Source organism: Nerophis lumbriciformis, linkage group LG08 (genome assembly GCF_033978685.3).
Source record: "Nerophis lumbriciformis linkage group LG08, RoL_Nlum_v2.1, whole genome shotgun sequence".
NCBI lineage: Eukaryota > Metazoa > Chordata > Actinopteri > Syngnathiformes > Syngnathidae > Nerophis > Nerophis lumbriciformis.
This window is the reverse complement of record NC_084555.2, coordinates 30,605,784-30,620,789: the sequence shown is the minus strand read 5'-3', so window position 1 is coordinate 30,620,789 and position 15,006 is coordinate 30,605,784. Positions and strand designations below refer to the sequence as shown.

The following is a 15,006-nucleotide window of genomic DNA, read 5'->3' as shown; positions in this document are numbered from 1 at the left end:
TTCGGTTAAGTAAAGAACAAAGTATGCAGTTTTGCAGTACACAAAACTAAAGAACATCATGTTCACTCAACTTGTTGAACAGACTGCAAAGTGAAAACTGGTTTGGGTTTGTGCAAGCTCAGACAAGATCTGTTGAGCACACCTCTGGGAAAAGTCACTTTTCGTAAGAGGGCGTGAATTTTTTGCCTTCCATATGTGTGTGTGTGTGTGTGTGTGTGTGTGTGTGTGTGTGTGTGTGTGTGTGTGTGTGTGTGTGTGTGTGTGTGTGTGTGTGTGTGTGTGTGTGTGTGTGTGTGTGTGTGTGTGTTTTGTTTAAACTGCCTTCATATAGATGTGCAAGCGTGACTTCATGTCTGGAAAAAGCCCTGTTTTAGGAAGTCTGAGTGCAGCAAATGGTGTAACACAAGAACCAGGTAAGTCAGTGATTGTATCACAGAATGAGACAGACAACAGCGAAGAAAGCAAACCTAAAGTTCAGCCGGTGAGTTGGAAGCCGGTCTGTTGAAACAGCCCTGCAATGAACAAACATGCATGCCCTGAGGCAAAGAGGCAGGATAGTATACTGGTTCCCAGTAACTTATCGAAAATGTTTAAATTTAACCTCTAGATTAATTTCCCAAACAGGTGCTCTCTGTCAGTACATTTTCCCCTTTGAGGTGTGTGTATCTGTGTTTTAAGTATTTATGCAAAATATTTTGAAAAGGCTGTTAAATTTGCATGATTGATGTATTGTATTGTAACAAAGCACATTATTTCTTAAAAAAAAAAAAACATAAGCCAAACTTCGTATGAACTCAGAGTTTAAAAAATCTTTAAATAAAAAAATTTAAATATTTATTTCAACTTAAAAAAAACTAAGAAAAATGGCTCCTCAAAATAGATTTAGAAAATTTAGAATTTCACCAGACAAAAAACTGGAAAACGTCTTTAGAGTTGAATAAACAGATTTAATGCATGATGACATAAGATGTAAAACAAAGGACTGCAGTATATTATTTTGTCTTTTCTGGCTTTTTTTCCCCCATTAAAAAAAAATTAAAAAATGAACTCGAGCTCAGTATTTTGCATCTTATGTTATTGTGGTATTGTGATTTTATACTAAATGCTTAAAATTAAATCCATTTAATTGGTGCTTGGACCCCACAGAACAGCACCATGTTAACATGTAACATGGCCTTTTATAGGGCATCAAAACCAATACAAGACATGTCTTATATCCATTACAGTGCATTATTTGTCTATTTTTCTATCATGTTTTGGCGATCATTGAAGATCGTCACCAAGTGGAACGTTCATTTCTGGGTAAATGGTGAACAATGCTAACAATAATCTTGCCGCTATCTTTCCACGACAATCAAATTGAGCAACTTTTGGCAGAACAACTTCTTGATGCTCTTCATCTTCAACTCCTGCCTCATCAACAAAAAATGTTTTGCTTGCAACCAAAAGCAACAATTAGCAGAGAGACAGCTCATATCCCGAAAAATGTGTAGGATAAAAGCACTTGCAGGTACGACTGTATTCCAAAAAAAAGACCTGCTTCAAGAACTAGTGTTATTAGGAGAACGTGCAAAGAGTTTCATGATTTAAAAAAGTGATCAGATATTAAAAGAAAACTTGTCTTTTGGTTTATTTTTGTAAATTGTAATTGTTTCATTGTGTACTTGTCTTACAGCTAAGGGCATCAAGTGAGTTGCGTGAAGTACATCAGTGAAACAAATCATCTTAGTTTTATTGATTATATGTCTAAATATTAACAATGGTTAACTTATATTTACACTTGTATGACCCCTGAAAATGTTCGTGTTGTCTGACTTAAAAATATTGTTACAATGCTTGAGCTTGCACTAGGGATGGGCAATATGGCCTAAAATCTATATTGCGATATACATTGCAGCCTTTTGCGATAACGATATATATCACTATATCCATATTATTTGGTATATAAATGAAAATAGAATAATTTCAAAACGGATTACCAAGGCTCCTAATTTGGCTGCTGACGTATGCAATAACATATTGTGTCATTTGGTCATCTTAATGTACTATTTTATCAAAATTATAATTAATATACTTGTTAATTTACTGTTGAGATCCGGTTACTTTGTAACTTTTAACATGGTTCGATCAATTCTTCTGTTAAAATATAATAAGCACTTATTCTTCTGTTGTTTGGAGACTTTATATATTGTACATTTTGAGAGATACTACACATTTGGCTAGTCCTCCTGTCTCCAGGGAGTTTGTAAACAATAACAAAAATAACAAAAGATTTTGTGATAGTAAAATTATCGATTTAATCATTGTAGTATCGACTTTATATGGCTATTATACTTGGTATCATTACAGTCGATATTTGTATCGATCCACCCCTTTTGTTTACATTCAAGGCGTTCTGTTAGCGGTTAGCATGGCTTATTGTATCCTCCTACAGTGTGTAGTGAAGCATGTTTAGCTATTCCTCATTCATTATTACTTGTAAGAAACTTGTTTATATACCGCCATTAAGGCGATGATTACCGACTTAAAAATGGCTTTGCACATTAGCTGCTAGCTCGCTAGCAACAATGCTACATTGCTTTAAGGATGCGTCGGTTTGGTTGTCGCTGCCAAATGTTTGGGACACAGCTAGAATGTGTCATTCAACATGCATTATCACGTTACAACAATAATGTTAAAAGCTCTATTGTCGTCATTTATATCATTTATATATGCCTCCGTCCGCGGGGTTTTGCAGTCTGGCTACATTGTGACATCAAAGCGAGCTGGGCGTACTTGTTTGGACATGGAGTCAAACTCTCAACCAGAGGCGGGGGAGCTCTGTATGAGGCCAGCTGAGTTTGAGGAAACGCAAAAAAAAGGTAAGATAAAATATTATTATCATCTAATCTTGGCATGAGCATAAAAACACTGACATGCAGTGACATAAATCCTGCTAAAAACAGCTTTTTTATGCAGATCGGGTGTGTAGGTGTACCTAATTATGTGACCGGGTGAATCTATATAATGTTTATGAAGTTTGTTTTCGACAGTATTTGGAAATTAAAATAGTTGTGATGTTCGTCTTTGAGATATATATTTAAACTGTGAATATTTTCAGAACATAAATTCTGATGCTTTTGGAGAGACTGGGGCGTGGTTTCATTTACAATTTGGGAATGCCTCCAGAAACAAACATCAACAGACATACACACAAAGTAGGTTATAAATGTGACTGTGGAGAAAATATTACACAGCATTTTGACCCAGGTATATCCAATACTTCTAGGCCACAAGTAAAGTATTTTAAAATGTAGACTAAAATCATCATAGGTGCCCTTTAATATTTTACTATGGAAAAATGTATTTCGTAATCTGACCAACAAGGTTGAAAAGCTTAGCAGAAATGGATTGTAGACTGAGTTCAGAGAAGGTTTTGTTTCAGTACACAGAGTAATGATATCACCAAAGTATGAACAGTATGTTGAAAGAAAATCTATTAATGTCCCACAGTCCAAGTGCAGCAAAAAGAAAGTAACAGGACAAAAAGTTCTTGTGGGTTCTTACCATGGCTGTTTCCTTGAGTCTGGGACGATCTTCCTGATTTGTGTCCACCTTTGTTTCCACTAGGATGCGCAGCCACGTGTCCATCCAAAGCCAAGTCCAACGCAGGACCAAGACCCGGGTTCTGTCCTTTAGCTCTGAGATCCTTCCTTTTCTTGCCCTTCAGCCAGCCCAAGGCCCGGCCCAGGGAGTGACTGCGTTTTTTCCTCCCTTTAATACTGTGCTTCTCTTGAGCAAAGATCTCAACCACATCGTGGGGAATCAGCTCCCCGAAGCCCAGAGAGTCACGGTTTGACATCCCACCACTTTCTGGAAATATTCCCTGAAAAAGAGGACAAAGCCCATGTTGTTCCTGGGATGTTTTAAAGCTTTATTGGACAACCACAAAAGTAACTATAGAGACAGTGACAGATTATCCACCATAAACAGGTCTCAAGCCTATAGTGTACATTAGTGGGTCTGTGTGTGTTGTTGTGTTTGTGAATCTCTGTGGGCACGACGCACATGGCAGCCAACCTTGGTCCCGTTTACAGCCTCAAACCAAACTTCTCAGTTCTGCAAAGAAAGGCCTGGCACCGCTCCCTTCATTCCACAACATGGAGTCATGACTCACAAGCCACACCCCAAAACCCACACACCAACACTCACACACACTTACTACACACGAACACACTAGGAAGCTAAAAGCAGGGATATAAACAATCCCTGTAGAGCATCAAAGTTCATATCTGAGCAGCTCTATGTTATTTTCAATCATCTTCGCTCTTTCATCTTTTTTCATTCTCCATGAGCTCATTGCCTTCCCTCTTCCTCCCTCCTTTACCTCACTAAACTCCTTCTCCTCTTGGGAATCCAAGAGTCTCTTCATACTTTATTAAATATTCTACTTAGAGTCTAAAAACAGTTGTACAGGAATAAGGTCACCTACAATGAACGTTGAGAATGACAGATTATTGAATCCTTACTTTATTTTTCAAGCAAGTTGCTCAAATGTTGTTGGTTCATGCAACCCCTCCCCCCAGAAACTAATTTAAGCATGACCGAACTTCATAGCTTGTGTCCTTCAGCATGAATCATATTAAAAGTAAAATTCCCAAACAGGGCCTGTTGGCCCCTGCAATAAACACTATGCAGTTGTTTAGGGCCACGTCATTCACATGGTCACTTTAGTAGCTCATCAACGTAGTCTGCAGGTGTTGCTTGTTCTACAAACCCTGTTTCCATATGAGTTGGGAAATTGTGTTAGATGTAAATATAAACGGAATACAATGATTTGCAAATCCTTTTCAACCCATATTCAATTGAATGCACTACAAAGACAACATATTTGATGTACAAACTCATAAACTTTTTTTTTTTTTTTTGCAAATAATAATTAACTTAGAATTTCATGGCTGCAACACGTGCCAATGTAGTTGGGAAAGGGCATGTTCACCACTGTGTTACATGGCCTTTTCTTTTAACAACACTCAGTAAACGTTTGGGAACTGAGGAGACACATTTTTTAAGCTTCTCAGGTGGAATTCTTTCCCATTCTTGCTTGATGTACAGCTTAAGTTGTTCAACAGTCCGGGGGTCTCCGTTGTGGTATTTTAGGCTTCATAATGCGCCACACATTTTCAATGGGAGACAGGTCTGGACTACAGGCAGGCCAGTCTAGTACCCGCACTCTTTTACTATGAAGCCACGTTGATGTAACACGTGGCTTGGCATTGTCTTGCTGAAATAAGCAGGGGCGTCCATGGTAACGTTGCTTGGATGGCAACATATGTTGCTCCAAAACCTGTATGTACCTTTCAGCATCAATGGCCCCTTCACAGATGTGTAAGTTACCCATGCCTTGGGCACGAATACACCCCCATACCATCACAGATGCTGGCTTTTCAACTTTGCGCCTATAACAATCCAGATGGATCTTTTTCTCTTTGGTCCGGAGGACACGACATCCACAGTTTCCAAAAACAATTTGAAATGTGGACTCGTCAGACCACAGAACACTTTTCCACTTTGTATCAGTCCATCTTAGATGAGCTCAGGCCCAGCGAAGCCGACGGCGTTTCTGGGTGTTGTTGATAAACGGTTTTCGCCTTGCATAGGAAAGTTTAAACTTGCACTTACAGATGTAGCGACCAACTGTAGTTACTGACAGTGGGTTTCTGAAGTGTTCCTGAACCCATGTGGTGATATCCTTTACACACTGATGTCGCTTGTTGATGCAGTACAGCCTGAGGGATCGAAGGTCAAGGGCTTAGCTGCTTACGTGCAGTGATTTCTCCAGATTCTCTGAACCCTTTGATGATATTATGGACCGTAGATGGCGAAATCCCTAAATTCCTTGCAATAGCTGGTTGAGAAAAGTTTTTCTTAAACTGTTCAACAATTTGCTCACGCATTTGTTGACAAAGTGGTGACCCTCACCCCATCTTTGTTTGTGAATGACTGAGCATTTCATGGAATCTACTTTTATCATGGCACCCACCTGTTCCCAATTTGCCTGTTCACCTGTGGGATGTTCCAAATAAGTGTTTGATGAGCAATCCTCAACTTTATCAGTATTTATTGCCACCTTTCCCAACGTCTTTGTCACGTGTTGCTGGCATCAAATTCTAAAGTTAATGATTATTTGCAAAAAAAATGTTTATCAGTTTGAACATTAAATATGTTGTCTTTGTAGCATAATCAACTGAATATGGGTTGAAAATGATTTGCAAATCATTGTATTCCGTTTATATTTACATCTAACACAATTTCCCAACTCATATGGAAACGGAGTTTGTACTTTGATGGACTGAACTGTCTAAAGAATAAAATTATAGCCTACTTCGTTTCTGCTAAACTACTAAGTCAACATGTCCTTTGTGATAGTTTATGTTGGGTCAAAAAGGGAAAAAGAAAGGACCTAAGCTTAAACCTTGAGGAACACCACTAGTATAACTAAATAGGTTGAACAAATGACTACTGACTGCATTTGTAATAAACAAACTACAGCAACACCTTAGTTACTTCAATCACATTACAAAATAACGTTTCACGGACAAAAAAGGAGAGGACTTAAAGGGCTGCCCTGAGGAACGCCTCAGTTATGTAAATCACAAGTTTGGCCCCAATATTCCAGGATGTCAATGCAAGGATCTGCCAATGTGTTTACATTGGCCCAAGTTCCTCTTTACAACACAGAGCACTCTTGTGTTTTTAGGAATTTGCGGCAAAAATGTTTGTCTCCCAAGTTTTGAACCGAAGTCGGGGGTGGGTATGGCGTCATTCTCGGAATAGCCCTGCACTGGTGTGTTACAACGGTAATATTAAAGACCAAAAAGTGGCCACAAACAAAACCTTGTTTAGGGCCACAAACAGCCTAAAACTAACCCTGTTCCAAAATAACCAGGGTGTCAACAGTCAAAGCAGCAGACATAAACCAGTTTGGAAGAAAGATCAGGAACATTTTTGGGCAACTTTTTAGCTATCACATCTCGCCAAAAGCTGTGTGGAACATTGTGGAGAAATGGGAGGGAATATGCCTTGAAATGCTATAAAAGTTAAATACTTGCCTCAAAATATATGTACACAGCTTCGGTAGGTGGGGTTTCTTATTTTCACATGGCGGAGTTCCACTTGGCTACAGCATAGTGTTTGACACAGTGAAAGGCCTTTAACAAGACAATGCATACATCTTTATGAGACAAAATCACCAGGTCTTCCTTGCTGCACTGATCCCGGTGTTTCTGCAGCTCTAAATTACAGTCATTAAGGCTATGACTAAGACCTGGGTATGTGTATTGGATCCCCAAGATTTAGAAGCTTTCCTTTGGAAACAAGGCTTGCCTCATTTGTTTACAGCCCAGGGGCCGCTGTGAGCGCCACAACCTCCCTGATTATTTGCTCCAAAGAGGAACCAGAGTAGTTCCTCTGTCGTAGGATGTGGCGAAAGGACCACCCAGTGACTTGCCCTGCAGTCGGCTCTCAAGGAGTTGACTCACGCTGCTTGCTATTTCCACGGTTACACTTAAAAGCCTGTGAGTATTAGTCTTGCCGACAAGTTTAAAGAAGGAAGAAACACTAAGAATAAAACTGTCAAACCTGGGAAATTAATAGGAAGCCTTTTTTGTGCACATTGTGGAGAAGGGTTTACTTAAGCTAGCCACATGAAATGTTAAACACCTTAACTGCACTGGCTCTGCAATTACAACCATACAACCACCTTAACAGTTGAAATACACACAGTATAAACTAACACAACAAGAAGTTTGTATAGCTATGGAAAGCCTGTTTTTGAAATGATGCCTCGTGTAAAACATTCCCTGTCAATTCCAAACAGCTCATTGTTAGTTAGAGAACGAGGGTTCAAACCCTAGTTTGGGCATCTCTGTGTGGATTTTACATCATCTCCCTGTGCGTGGGTTTTCTCCAGATACTCAGGTTTCCTCCTACATTCCAAAGATATGCATATTAGGCTAATTGGAGACACTAACTTTTTCATAAATATGAATATGAGGTTGTTAGTGTCACGATCCTCCATGACAGTTTGGACTGAGGGTGGTTATTATACTGTTTGGATGGTATTTCCATTTCCAGCGCTGGCTCAGACACATGTACTTGGTTGTTAATCAGAGTGTTCCACTGGACAGGGCTGGATCATTGTTTTTTGCTACCTCAACAAGTGTAGACTTGTTTGTGCACTTCCTAGCTGCATTATATCTCCGAGCTGCACTTGAGCTCACTAAATAAATTTTTGCCCACACTATGCCTCGGCCTGGGCCTGGGCCGATATTCGATAAGTCAATTAACCGGACAATAAATGAAAATGAAGTCGGTAAGTATGTTTTGTTACAGGTTATAAGAGTGGTCACTCTGTCGCAACAGTTTCAGCAGCTGCGGGTGTTTGTTTTACAAATAAACGGTAGTAATGATAACCTCTGTAAAACTCCAGACGGTTAGTATTCCCGTATTAAATAAAGATATTAAAAAAAACCTGATTGATAACCACACACCTGATAACATTTTTGAGACCAACGAACGTTAGCTTTCTAGCTAGCTTAAATGCTAACATGTAAACAAGAGATATTAACATCTTTCCCCATTAAGAAACGTCATTCCCCGATCTAAACTCGTACAAACACATTACTGTCTAAACAACTGAGCTACAGTAGTCACATTGAACATAAAGGCTGCGCTATTTTTAAACCAAATGATTTATATAAACTCCACAGTGTCCAAACTAGAAGTCACGCGATTCACATTTTTTTTAAACATTCTGAAACATTTACAAATTAAAAAGGAAGAAAATAAATATATTTAAAGTTAAAAGTTAAAGTACCAATGATTGTCACACACACACTAGGTGTGGCGAGATTATTCTCTGCATTTGACCCATCACCCTTGATCACCCCCTGGGAGGTGAGGGGAGCAGTGGGCAGCAGCGGTGGCTGCGCCCGAGAATCATTTTGGTGATTTAACCCCCAATTCCAACCCTTGATGCTGAGTGCCAAGCAGGGAGGTAATGGGTCCCATTTTTTATAGTCTTTGGTATGACTCGGCCGGGATTTGAACTCCCAACCTACCGATCTCAGGACGGACACTCTAACCACTAGGCCACTGAGTAGATAAAGATAAGTAAATTTCAACAGAGAACTACAAATAATGTGGCTCTAACGAAGCCAGAACAATATTTGATGTTTCCTCTGCCAAAAAATATCGTGTCTATTCGTTTTACTTATTAAAAAAAGCATTCATAATAATGCCGTTATATAATACTTTTACTAGTAACGAGTAATCTAATGAATTTCTTTTAGGTCCGTTACAACGCTGTTAACGATAGCTTGATGTAACGTGGCACGCTACATTTGATGTGGTTTTATGTCGAAAACAAGACAGCTTCTTAAGTGCAGCAAGTTCAAAATATAAATAGATATATATAATATATAATATATAGAAAATATATTTTTACTCGTGAAAGCAACAAGCAGCACCGCACAAAAATGAACTTGATATCAAATAGGACAGTGATTCTTAACCTTGTTGGAGGTACCGAACCCCACCAGTTTCATATGCCCATTCACCAAACCCTTCTTTAGTGAAAAATAAAATGTTTTTTTACTGGTGCACAAAATGAACCATGCATGAGCATCACCTTGTTCAAAGAACAAAACCAACACAGTGCATGAACTCACAACAAATTACACACCTGCAAATCAGATGGAGATTAGAGGAAACATTGTTTGGGGGTATCCATAATATGCCGATAGGGATACGTTTTTATTCTCACGATGAGTTGGGTGTGTCTTGACCTCCACGGCAGAGGCTCCGCCGAACCCCTGACGCTGACTCACCGACCCCCTAGGGTTCGATCGAACCCAAGAACCACTGAACTAGGAAGAGGGACCATCCCACTGTGACACAGCATACAACATACACACACACGTACACGATGGGAATATTGAACAACAAATCAATGATTGAAGTGACAAACTTGCCATCCAAAATATACCCCGTTTGTTGACAAGAAATGACAGCCATCAAAGCACGTTCAATCTATTTATTAAGCAGAGGTAACACAATAAAAGAGCTGGCGTCAAAGCCGACAAAGTGCACTGCTAACTGCTACAGCTAAACACAGCTCTGTTGAAACCCCTCGATGATGTCACACGTCACTAGGCAACAGGCCCCACCTTTTAAAAGCACAGACTCTGCACACTGTGCTCTTATATTAAACATCTCTCAAATGCATATGCCAAATATTTAAAGTGTATATTTTTTTAAGTAACGTACAAATTACTTTCCCCCGTAATTAATTACATTTATTAAAGACTATTTTCGTTAGTAATTAAATTACTTTTTTGGTAAAGTAACGAGTACCTATAAGCATTTAATTAAAAAAAAATAATTTCAGAACACTGCAACTTGGACAAAATATTTCAGTGTGTGTGTAATTACTTTTCGAGCACATTAAACAATACCACATTGATAATGATAAACATTAAAATTTTGGTCACAATAACTTTATTTAGCCATTTTATTTATTGTTTTGGTTGTGTATATTTGAGGGTCCCCAAACCTCTCCTTAACAAAAACAGAACCTATTTTATTGCTTTTGGTTGGGATTTTTTTTCAAGTGCAAAGTTTTGCTTACAGACAGGCTATATTTTATTTTCATCGTGCGTTTGTTTTATTTAACCTGGTATTTAAAAGTTTACATTTTAATTACAATTACAATTAGTAATATACGAGAAATACAAGTTTATTGCATTTGAAAGGGTATACTTGCATTATCATCATTGTGTATACATCAGTGGTTAATTTGGTCTCAGAAAAATAATGGCAATAATATTGTTTATCGGCAATAATTTGTAGCTCAATATATCTTCCAGCAAAAGTTGTTATCGGCCCAGGCCTAACTATGCCTGCTGTCTCTGCATCCTAGGATCACGCTTTACACTTCACTTGGACGAACATGAGAGTTTGTCTCTATGTGCCCGTCGATTAATTGGCTGGCGACCAGTCCAGGGCAGAGGTGGGACCAAGTCATTGCTTTGCAAGTCACAAGTAAGTCTCAAGTCTTTGCCCTCAAGTCTCGAGTCAAGTCCCGAGTCAAGACAGGCAAGTCCGAGTCAAGTCCCGAGTCAAGACAGGCAAGTCCGAGTCAAGTCCAAAGTCAAGACTGGAAAGTCTCAAGTCAAGTCCCAAGTCCTGCATTTTGAGTTTCGAGTCCTTTCAAGTCGTTTTAACCACAGACTAATGTATTTACACAGATTGTGTATACTTTTAAAACGCTGTATTTATTTATTAAAACAAGTGCATTTGAAATTGCAGGGAAAAAGATAGTGGTGACATTGCACTTCAAAATAGCACTATTAACCAGTCATTTTAAACATGTAACTCATTCCTTTACAGAATAAACACATTTGAAAAAACAAGTGCAACTGTACTTATTTGCACAAAAGTGTTAACATTGTATTTCCATGGCATATTGCATTGTAACTAGTTCCACAGCAGTTTCTGTCCTATTCTTACCTTATCTCATTGATCTCATCTCATACTGTATGTGTGTTTATGTGTGCGTACACATGAAAAACATAACAAATACATGAACATAACAATGAACAGAGTTGTACTTTTTAGATGTCAGGGCCCTATGCAATATGTACACATATTCTTAATATAGTATACATTTTAACTGACCTTTATTTGACTATGTTTGTCTTTTTGTAGGTGGCTAAAGTATGCGGTGCTGCTGACCGCCGTCTAACGTTACGTTACTGTGTGTGATACATTGACTAACGTAATGTTACTGTGTGTGATACATTGACTAACGTTACGTTACTGTGTGTGATACATTGACTAACGTAATGTTATGTTACTGTGTGTGATACATTGACTAACGTTACGTTACTGTGTGTGATACATTGACTAACGTAACGTTATGTGTAGGTATCTCATGAAACCCTGCTTAAAAAAAATCACTTGACAAAAAGTATGAATAAGGTAGCGAACTGCAGTGGACGCAACAGATTGCTGTGTTTGCAATGACGTTATAACCATAGGCATCTTATAAGTAGACGCATCATTGGTTGCTGTGACGTGAGCAATTTGGCCGCCATCTTGAAGTGGTGATGAAGAGCCGGCGAGCAGCCTAAACTGACAGTTGACAGGTAGAAAATAAAGATGCCGGGCTGGTGTTCAGCGTTTTCCTGCTCAAATGAGCAGACTGTTGAAAATAGGAATCGGGGGATTACTTTTCACAAGTAAGATTTAACATTAATGTACTATTGGTTGTATTTTATGAAAATAATATTACCACAGAGTTGAGAAGGAGCAAAGATCTTCAATATTTGTATGTGAAAATCACAAAGAAATCTTCTGGGGGAGGATGACGCCCTACAGGGGTTTGGTTTACAAACTTTCAGCAACACCTAAAACAAAATTCACCAGCCGCCACTGATTATGATGCATTCTCATTTTAGGCAAAGTATAAGACAATACATTCTTAACAGTATAATTGTAACCAGGAATAAGTCTTCAAGTAACAATATTCAAATACTAACATTGTTGGGTAAAACAGAATTTGGTTTTATTCTGAATCCAGTGAAACAGATTGGTGGTTTTAGCTGATATAAAGACTTTCAGGTGTTTATATATGTTTAAGTATTTGGCAGGCGCTTTTATCCAAAGCGACTTCCATAAAAAATACATATAAAACAATCACTGCAAACATTATCATTTAAGGGAAGAATGTAATACAAAATATCAATACAAAGTGTCAAAACAGAATAATCTCTCTGCTGCTGAAGCAACAGAGATACAGTCTATAGGTCCCTAAGATATATAGATATCTAATGTATTCATACATTGTTTATGTAGGATACACGCATGTATATATAACCTAATCATATTGTTTCTTCAACTTAAAAATAGCTTACCGTTTGTTTCCCCCTTCTCTGGAATTATATTCCCAGTTTTGATCTCGGACATCTGGTCACTTATAGCATATAAGAATATTATATTACTGTTAAGCAAACTATGAATAATAAAACACGCCGGAACATGTGTCTGTTATCATAGCTACACGTATGACAAAAAAGGGGGTGAAAATCAGTGGTATTCAGTGAGGTAAGATGAATTAAATGCGTTGACAGTTCATTGCTCCTGCCAAATGAATTGCACTGAGTGGAGCGGATCACCACTCCAAGATGGCGGCCACGCGTCTCGTCTGCACCAGTAGGCAGTAGCGCTCGATGCTGCGTCTACTTAGAAGATGTCTATGGTTATAACGTTAGGAGTGAGTTTGCAGCCTCACTGATTTAACTACACAGCAAATAAAAGTCACGTTACTTAGCCAATAAACGTTATCTTACATTCAAAACTTACCCTTCTTTGTGCAACTTCAAATGTTGAACGAAGTTGGATGTTGTTGCGTCTCCGTCTGTAATATTCGAACTGCGTGATTTGCATACGGCAATTCGTTTTTTGTTGACCAAGTCGTAGTTTTTATACCCGAACGAAACCAACTTTAACATAATTGTTTCTCACTGGCACGTTGTTTAACAACTCTTGTTCATTGGTTGTACTGCAATTTGATTGGATGAATGCTGTGTGATGAAAACAACGTAGATCTAATTTGATTGGCTGTTGTACTGACAGCACACCAGCTGACAGGAACAACACGCTGATCGACACAGACGAAGAAAATGAAAAATACGGAGCGCTCCCAAATAACTTTTTAAGCTTTGGATTTTGGGGAAAGTGGCAAGTCATGTCAAGTCAAAAGGCTCAAGTCCAAGTGAAGTCACAAGTCATTGATGTTAAAGTCTAAGTCGAGTTGCAAGTCTCTTTACATTTTGTCAAGTCGAGTCTAAAGTCATCAAATTCATGACTCGAGTCTGACTCGAGTCCAAGTCATGTGACTCGAGTCCACACCTCTGGTCCAGGGTGTACCCCGCCTCTCACCCAAAGTCAGCTGAGATAGGCTCTAGTTTACCAGTGACCTTAATGAGGACAAGCGATGTAGAAAATGGATGAAAGCTGAAAGCTAAAACCAATAGCCAATAACAACAGCAGAATAAATTGTGAACATTTGGCATAATTTACATGGGTGCAACACACACACTCATTTGTATCTCTTATCCTAGAAATGGAGCATGATTTTTTTTAAAGGACTACCATTATTAGCAACTATCAAACACAAAGTTCTAAACTTAATTTTTGAAGAGACATTAAAAACCATTTATCAGCATCTTGATGTAGGATCGTCATGAAGGCTAAGCCAGACGACAATTGTATTTATGAATGGTATCGATCTCTTACATAAACCCACACTCAACCTGTTTTTCCTAGTCCTGCCCTGGTCCTATTTGAGACCTGGCGTTTACAATGGATGTTAGACTATCACAACTCCCTGTGCAGAGTCAATATACCTGCAGCATTGTCCCCAGCTTAGCTGACATTAAAGGCAGTGTGTGCGCATCAAGTCAACAAAGACTTGCTATGGTTTGCATGCTGTCATATAAATATTTGAATACATATTCATTTTAATATGTCAATAAACTGTAAAAGTGATTATGAAGAAATGGTAGGTGCTGACTCTGCCTATACTGGAACTTAAGGGCATACACTTCAGACCAAATCTAGGTCTCCTCTGCTTTCATGAATGCATGTAAACATAGTTAAAGGAAAAATGCACTTTCAATTTTTTTTATTTTGCCTATCATCCTCATATGCCTCTTTTTTTCTATGCATTTGAACAAAAACTGCTGGTATGAGTCGGCTAACAATGCAGGTATTAAATACAGGAGTGTCGACTGCCAGGATACATTCTGTTCTGCCGAATAAGCCCTCTAAAAAACACAAAAAAAACTACACCATTTTATATACATTCTGTAAGTGTATATACCTGTATATTGTAATGTAGTAACAAACACACTCATGATAATTATGTAATTTTTGCAGTATTTTTGTCATTTTAATCACTAC

The 15,006-nt window shown here is 38.4% G+C and overlaps 1 protein-coding gene across 2 annotated transcripts in view; it reads right to left on the bottom strand.

Annotated features, from left to right (window-relative positions):
- Positions 1 to 15,006, bottom strand: part of LOC133611653 (uncharacterized) — a 70,299-nt gene that overhangs the window by 41,627 nt on the left and 13,666 nt on the right. For both annotated transcript variants that reach the window (XM_061968647.2, XM_061968646.2), the window contains exon 2: positions 3,547 to 3,865. In XM_061968647.2, the coding sequence (XP_061824631.2) occupies positions 3,547 to 3,841 (295 nt within the window). In that variant the 5' untranslated portion in view covers positions 3,842 to 3,865. The remainder of the gene's footprint in view (positions 1 to 3,546; positions 3,866 to 15,006) is intronic.